General features: G+C 41.0%; 1 protein-coding gene across 3 annotated transcripts in view; it reads right to left on the bottom strand.

The window, feature by feature from the left end:
- Nucleotides 1–6,501, bottom strand: part of TLR4 (toll like receptor 4) — a 19,615-nt gene extending 13,114 nt beyond the window's left edge. Inside the window, exons 1-2 of one of the 3 annotated variants that reach the window (XM_002929889.4) lie at nucleotides 6,150–6,501; nucleotides 1,181–1,347 (exon numbers count right to left, since the gene is read on the bottom strand). In XM_002929889.4, coding sequence (XP_002929935.3) covers nucleotides 1,181–1,347; nucleotides 6,150–6,242 — 260 coding nt within the window. In that variant the 5' untranslated portion in view covers nucleotides 6,243–6,501. Of the gene's footprint in view, nucleotides 1–1,180; nucleotides 1,348–6,149 lie in introns of those variants that run through there. The other 2 variants (XM_034664393.1, XM_034664394.1) reach the window with 2 other exon arrangements.
- Between the last annotated feature and the right edge of the window lie 2,068 nt (nucleotides 6,502–8,569).

Raw genomic sequence — 8,569 nt, 5'->3', positions numbered from 1 at the left:
AGAGACTATGGACTCTGGGAAACAAACTGAGGGCTTCAGAGGGGAGAGGGGTGGGGGAATGGGATAGGCTCATGATGGGTATTAAGGAGGGCACGTATTGCATGATGCAGTGGGTGTTATACGCAAGTAATGAATCATGGAACTTTACATCAAAAACTAGGGATGTACTGTATGGTGACTAACATAATATAATAAAAAATATCATTATAAAAAAAGAAAAAGAAATATCCACTATAAAGAGGATTTTCATTCTATGATCTTAGAATTTAGTAAACGTTTCCTAATAAAAAGCCACATATAAAATGCTTCTGCATTTTCCACAAACTCTTATACAGAATATGATCCATTATCTAGTACATTTTAAAATAAGGCCTTAATGATGATAATAGTTTTAGGATTCAATTCCCCCCAAAAATAATGATAATACTTTCACCTGCCCTATTAAATGATAAATACCCCTGCATCAGAAAAGAAAATCTTAGTCACTGTTCTTTCTCGCAGCAGATATTTTCCTTTGATCTTGTCATCTTTCTCTTTGGGTTACTTATATCTTCCTATTTCCCTATCCTACTTTCAATATTCTAGACATTCTTTGAATCCCACTCAGTTCATGAAATCTGTCTTTACTACCTACTGCAGAGAAGTCCCCTCTTCTGAACAACACAATATGTTGCCTCTAGTTTGCACATAGCTTATCAATTCCTGGCATGTTTTACCATCCTTATCTCAGGTTCAAAATCCAAAATCAGAATCAAGTAACATTTATTGCATGCCTACTATGTGCCTAGCACCATGCTCAGAATTGTGACATGTTACTTCTTCAGGTGTGTGTGCCCTCTTTAATAGCTGGAATTGTATATATCAACATACTCTTGTTTTCTAGCAGACTGTATGATATATAGCAAGTAGTCAGTAAATATCTGCTGGTGAAAGAGTTTAAGTCAATTTTCTTCCCTGACTTAAGAGAATATCAAAAGATAGAACTGTCCTTAAAATCTTTCTCATCCAGCTGCTCATTTCACAGGTGAGGCAATGAAATCAGAAGGGAGATGGCTTGCCCAAAGTTATACAGCAAGTAAGATATCTGTTGAATGAATAAGTGAATAAACATGACATAAGAATGAAGCGATAGAACAATGAGCATTTTACCTTGGGCAATGTGTAAAAGCTCATTGCTTACCTGGATAAATCCAACACCTGCAGTTCTGGGAAGCTGGAGAAGCTACGGCTGTTTAAATGCCTCAGGGGGTTAAAGCTCAGGTCCAGTTTCTTGGTTGACGTGGGGATATTGTTGGGAATTTTGTTGAGATTCAGTTCCATGCATTTGTAAGTAATGTTAGGAACCACCTGCAATGATCACATGTTAAATACAGTATCTTTCTTAAAGCATGCACCTCAGCTGCCCTCTCCACTCCCCTCTCCTAGGCCAGAACCTTGGAGACCTCCAGTAAAAGCACAGGGGCCATCCGTCCATCCATCAATCACCCAATCATCCATCCGTCCATCCATCAATCACCCAATCATCCATCCGTCCATCAATCATCCAATTGTCCATCCATCCATCCATCCATCCATCCATCCATCATCCAATCATCCATCTGCAACCACCCATCTGTCATCCAATCATCCATCCATCATCCAATCATCCATCCATCTATCCATCCATCCACCCACCTGTTCATTCATTCGTCCATTTACTTTTTACTTCTAAAATCTCTTACTCCAGATTTGGATGGGGGGAGCACCCGCTATGTGCCCAGTTTTCTAACCTCTACTATCACAATTATAGCCTTTAGGGAGAGGCAATGGAATCAAGTGGTGAAGAGCTGAGGCTCTGGAGTACCAAAGCCCTGGGTTTCACTCCAGTTCTTCCATGTGATTTGGGGCAGAATGTTTTTCTCCAAATACCCTCAAAATTGTATATAGCCTTGGGGAGACTACCAGTTAAGGTGTCCACACTTCACAGTAATAGCTCAATTTTTGCCAATGGCATTCTCTCCTTTGGCTCATTGACCTTAAAGAGCAGGTGATACAGAAATGGGGAAAAAATCTTTAGGATGTGTGGACTCCAATGGTGAAACCTAGTAAATAAGGTCAAGTAGTTTATGCTCCTTCGGTTCATGTGCTTGTTTCCATCATACTTGCCCAAATTCTTTGTAAGCTCTTATTCTGTAACCTCCCATTTAATTTCTGGGTTCTCTGATTTCTTCAACAAAATTTCTTGCTTAAGCCAGCTAATTTTGGTTTTCTGTTTAAAACCAAAAGAATCTGTTAAAAGGATTAAATGAAATAAGGTATTTAAAGAGATCATCTCAAAGCCTATTGCAGTGAAAATGATCAATAAATGTTAACATTTATTATTAGCAGTTATTATTTTAATCCCCTACCATATGTGGGCATATTTCTTATATATTATATACTTTAATTTATCTTCAAATAAACCTTTTAAAGAAGAAGAATTCAGACAGAAGAAGTAATATGCATAGAGTATCACAGGTCACAAGTGCAGCTTTTCACTTCAGTGGCATGTTTCCTGAAATGCTATCCCTTATAGGAGCCTCCCAGACCATACTATGTAAGAGCAGATGGTAACAGGCTTCTTTTCTTTACCCTCTTCCATCTACCTCCATTCGGTGTATCACCATTTAATATCAATTATCTATGTGATCGTTCCATTTGTGTTGTTCATTTCCCTCACTAGATTGTAAGCTTTGGTATTCTTGCTCTCTGCTGTCTCTCCCACACTCAGAATTGTGCCTGGCAAATGGTTAATGCTTATTATTTATTGAATAAATGAATGAATAACTGATTGAATGAAGATTTGCTTAAATCCAAATTGTAGGCCTTTTCTCTAAGTGCTGTGGGCAGTGCCAAGACCCATGTGATATGGCTCCAGACTTCAGTGAGTTCACAATCTAGAGGAAGAGTCGAGATAGGAACACTACTCATGCTACTGAAAAGGGCCATAAACCAGGCCTGCACAATAACTTCCTCTAGCTCATAAATGGTAGAGATCAATGCCAGATTCAGGGATTATAGAGTGTTTCTGAGAAAGAGAGAATTTCAAGATGAGTCTTGAAGGATGAGTAAGGTATGGATATGTGGAAAGAGGAAAAAGGAGAGAGCAGTGTAATCAAGAAGGAATGGAAACTAATTCAGATGAACTAGGAGTGTAAAACTAGGTAGGTAGGGTATGAACTAGGAGTATAAAACCTAACTAGGTGGGAAGCCAGAGCCTTGTGGCGATACTTTTAATTATCTAACATGTATAATTTGAGCACCTACTATGTGCTATGCACTGGGTGTAGTGTAAGCCTTGACAGTTGCCTTTTCTTGTAATGCAGGTGCCTGATTTAAGCTTTGATTGGGGAGGCATCCACTTAAAAGAGGGGTATTTCCAAGAAACACAATGCCAGCCACATGACTAGATAAAGAGCCAGGCCACTTCCCCTCACTGAGCATTCTTCCTGCCCCCCAACCCCTTCCTAAATACCTGCTCTTGTGTTTTAAATTCATCAATAAAGAGGGAGCCAGGGAAACCCTAGTCCCCCATCCTCAACCCCAATAATAACAGAACTGCACATGCTTGAGAGCTGTTTCTCTCTACCCTCAGCATTGCTGGGTAATTTCCAGGTCTTAGAAGTAATCAACTTTCAGTTTTTCAAAGTTTCCTGATGGTTATTGCTGAAGGGTACCTTATAATCATAAAGAACCACAGGGGCTGGTCCAACCATAACATGGGTTATTGATAGGCTGGGACCAGCACAAAACACTGGGGTACAGTGGTAAATAAAATCAGCAATGATGTTGTTCGCTTATAGATCCCATTTCAAAGGGAAGGACAAACAAGGAACAAATACGCAAAAAACATATAATGACAGGCTATAAAAAAATAAAGCATCTAGAGATTAGAGGCAAATATGGGGAGTGGGGAGTTCTACATGAGGTGATCAAGGAATACTTCCAGTAGGAGGTGACATTTAAGCAGAAATTAAATGAAGTGAGGGGTTAAGTCATGAAGAAATCTAAGACCGCATCGTCCAGCATGGAAGCACTAGCCACACATGGCTATTGAGCACGAGAAACTTAGTCTAAGCTGAGAGGCATGTAAACTGTAAAATACATACTAAATTACAAACACTTAACACCAAAGAAAGAATGTGAAGTATTTTATTAATAGTTTAGTATATATTGCATTTTCAAATAATATTTTGAATATACTGGGTTAAATTAAAATATTATTAAAGTTAAATTTACCAATTTTAATTTTTTCAATGTGGCTACTAGAAAATTTAAAGCTGCATCTAACTGATGAACCATTGAACACTACATCTGGAACTAATGATGGCTATGTTGGCTAATTGAATTTAAATTAAAAAGAAAACTTATAAAGACATTAGAATGGGGACACCTGGGTCACTCAGTTGGTTAAGTGACCGACTCTTGATTTGGCTCAGATCATGATCTCAGGGTTGTGAAATAAAGCCCTATGATAGGTTCAGCACTCAGCGCAGTCTGCTTGGGATGCTGTCCCTTTCCCTTTGCCCCTCCCCCTCTGCTCACACATGCACACACAGTTTCTCTTTCTCTCTCTCTGGGGAGAAAAAAAAGACATTAAAATGGTTGGTAAAAAAAATAACAATTATTAACTTCCAGTCATTAATTAACTGATTAATTAATTTAGCTAAAATTTAGTTAAATAAAAATTTGGCTAAATTTAGTTACATTTATTGTTTAAATTTAAATAAGTTCATGTGACCCATATGGTATTGCCTTTGGGCAGCAGTGATCTAGGAGCAAAGCATTCTAGCTAGAGGAAATAGTCTGTGCAAAGGTCCTGGGGTAGCAACTGTCTTAATAGCACTCAGAAGTTATTACAAGTTGTTAAGGTGGCAATTTGTTAGAAATGAACCTCATGCAAAACAACAATAAATAAACAACAAACAAAAATCTGCAGAATGAATTATAGTGGAAAGCGGACTAGGAGGCAGGAGACCAGTCACTATCCAAGAGTCAAGGCAAGGGGGACTGAGGACCCGCCCTAGGGTGACACCGAGGGGATGGGCAGGGTTGGACAGGTTTTGGAGACTGAAAATATGGCATGTGGGGATAAGGAAGGTGTGATTTATCCAGGGGTGACTGATTAGAGGATCCATTCCCATTAACATAACAGCAGGAGGGACACAGAGAAGACAATAAGCAGGGCTCTGGGCAGGGAATTAGAGGAAGGGGGGACTTTGAGATGACAAATTCATCTTTGTTACATATTAAAATATATATTTCCCCAATGCCCTCAATCTCAGGACTCTGGCTGATTATACTTTTCTTGAGTTTCTGACTCTGCCACACACTAAATCCCAGGACAGTCCCTCAGTTGTTGGGTTCTACTATGGGTTTTCCAAGCACTTGTGAAGTCCATGCAAGGGAAAGCAAAAGAGATCCATCATGAATGAGATTATGCAAAAGTCGGTTGGTGTTTCACAAAGAAAGAAACCATTGCATTAGCTGTCATTTTACATGGTTCTCTCTCCCTTTTCCCCCTTCTGTCTCTTTCTCTCCGTCTTTTTCTTTATTTCTCTCTCCACTTTTCTTTTCCAATATCATTTCTTTTCTTCCTTGAAACTAGGGCTAGATCTAAAAGTCTGGAATCCACTTAGAAAATTCTCCCTATTAAGAGACAAAACAGAAAACAAAACACGTTCCTGAAACTGAAAGGGGCAAAGTGAGTGCCTGAAGCTGAGTCCGCCAGCAGAAAGGAATGACAAGAAGCAGACCTCTTACAACTCTCTGCTGAAGTAGGTATTATTATAAGGCTTCCATGGATGTAAAAACTAGCTTCAGAGAGGTTTAATTACTTCTTCAAGGCCACACAGCCCAGAAGTCAAAGAAGAGTGATTTTAAGCAGATCTATCTGACCTAAAGCTCCTATTAGCCCTTGAAGTCCTAAATGGGCCATGAGCCCACGGGCTGCCTATTGGTGCAATGTAACCGTGAACTGTGGCTTCCCGAGTCCTTAAGGTAATTTGCTTCCTTGTTGCAAATGAAACTAGCCAACGAGGAGGGAGCCACAGTGGGAAGTTCAAGGCAGAGAGCAGTTTTTCGGAAGCAAGGCAAATCTCCCAGGAGATGGGCTGACACGAACCACATACCTGCTCACAAGGTTCCCAGCTCTCGGGTCTCAGGAAGGAGAGGAAGGCCATGGCTGGGATCAGCATCCCCGCCCGGCGGGTAGGAGACATCATTTTGGCATTTTCTGCGTCCAGAAGGGGCTCTGTGAAACATGACACGCTGTATCCGCCTGCTGGGGTGGCCGCTGGGGCACTGCCGCCTTCTCTCTCTCTCTCCCCTGCCGGGTGCCCCAGGACAATTACTGTATTCAGAACAACGCTGCTGCGTTCAGGGCAGGAGGAAGTGAGAGTGGCAACCTTAGCATTCTGGGCTTTTGTTTCTCTAATATTTATGTCCCCAGTCACAGGAGAGGAAGTTAGAAGAAGCAGCACAAAACGTCTGCAGATCAGTGGTCCAAGTAACAGCAAGAGGAAGCTGGCTTTCATCCCAGTAAGTCATCTGACCTCCGGGTTAGTGAACTTGGGAAAACAGACCGGTCAAACAGCCTGAACGACAGTCCAGGAAGGTGGCTTTCTGATTTCGTTTTAGTAGTGCAAACTTGCCCTGTGTCTTGGTTTCCTAGCACAACCAACAGATTACCACGGGCTGGGAGGCTTCAAGGACAGACATTTATTTGCTTATTAAGTTCTGGAGGCTCGAAGTCTGAGATCAGGGTGTCAGTGGGCTTGATTGTTTCTCAGGTTCTCCCAGTGGCTTGCAGGTGCCTGTCTTCACTTGGTTTTCCCTCCTTGTGTGTCTGTACCCTAATTTTCCCTTCTGAGAAGGACACCAGCCATTTTGGATTAGAACGTACCTGTATGACCTCATTTTACCTGAAGTACCTTTTCAAAGGTCCAGCCCCAAAACACAGTCCTGTTCTGAGGTCCTGGAGGACTTCAGTAGGGATTTTGAGGGGAATATAATTCAGCCCATAGTAATGTCCTCTCTTGAGAAATCCTGTGAAGAAACTCATGTTTTTGAAACTGAAAACGCAGCTCAGTGAACCACCGTTCGAAAAGCACAGGAATATCGGGAAGAGATTGGAATGAAGAATCACATATACTGAAATTCATATTGAGCCTGGGTAACTTACCACCCATGGCTCCTGCTGATCCTTAATTTCTAGTCTGCAAAATGGGACAATATGTTTAATCCACAGCAGAAACTCACATTTATGAAATTTGTAAAAATCAAGCCATGTGATAGTAGTCCAAGGAGACAAGCCATTAAGCCTCAGTTTTCTCGTCTTTGCAATGGAGACAATCACATTTGTCTTATGAGATCAACTTTAGTTAATTTACATAAAATGCTTAGCCTAGTGCATGTTTTGTCAGTGTATTCCATAAATTGGTAACTGTTGTGATCATTGAACATATGAGTAAAATGGGGATAATAATAAACACCTCAAAGTGTTACTATAGGAGTAAATCAGCCGGCATTCGTGAGGCTTTTAGAGTATCTGGGATGCAGCAAGTGCAAGGCAAGTTTCGGTTAAATAAGCACATAGGTACAAATGGGGATATTCTGGGCATTGTGTCCTAGATAGTTCTATCAAGATGTCCTGCATGGACCTCAGATCTTCATACCTAAAATCAAGCTGTGAGGGAGCATGTCGTAGGGGACTGAGCACAAACTCTTGCAGGCCTTTTCAGCACAGCTGTAAAATTAAGCTAACAGTAGTCCTACTGTCAAAACTTCGCTTTAATTGAGATGATATAAAGGTCATAGGAGGTGCTTAATCAAGTTCAGTTCTCTGGAAAGTTAATAGCATTTCACTTCCATATTGTCATTCCAAATGGAAATCACTTTGATTTCTTCATTTTTCTCATCAACTGCGTGTTAACCATATTTTGTTACTTTCTGTGTATTTGTTCTTTTGGCATCTGGCCCTGCTGACTAGTATCACCACCCCTCCCAGGGCAGCCCAATCCTTAGAGACAGCAAGGGGTTTGCCCTGGTGTTCACTTTTCATGTGCCAATGAACCAATTCAAAACTCCTACTCTAGATGGCAATATTCTGCCCTAATCATCACAGGGCCAGGTGCCAGATATCCAGAGAAAGCCCCCGTACCCCACAGCCTCCTGAAATTATTCAAACTAGCCAATTCTAAGCCTGCGTATCCTGCCTTTCCTTGCCTTTCCCACAGAAACTACAGCAAAGGCTCTTGCCCATGCCTTCCGCTTGCTCCTTTTACCTCCTGCCTGATTCTGGTGCTTCCCCCTGTGGTCCTGCATGGGGTGGGGTGCAGCCCCCTTCTTGGGAACTGTAACAAACCTTATTTTCAATAGCAATCATCTCTTGATCCATTGGTCTCATCACACCTGAAAAATAAAAGCTTTATTTGAAAATAAAACATTCTACCATTTCCTAGAGAGTTGATCTATAATTCTAAAATGTCAGTCTTCGTTTCTATTAGCATTACCACTGAATATATCCCTTGGCCTAGATTAGTGGAATACA

This window comes from Ailuropoda melanoleuca, chromosome 7 (assembly GCF_002007445.2).
Source record: "Ailuropoda melanoleuca isolate Jingjing chromosome 7, ASM200744v2, whole genome shotgun sequence".
Lineage (NCBI taxonomy): Eukaryota > Metazoa > Chordata > Mammalia > Carnivora > Ursidae > Ailuropoda > Ailuropoda melanoleuca.
Note: the sequence above shows the minus strand (reverse complement) of the source record. Positions and strands in the feature narration are given on the sequence as shown.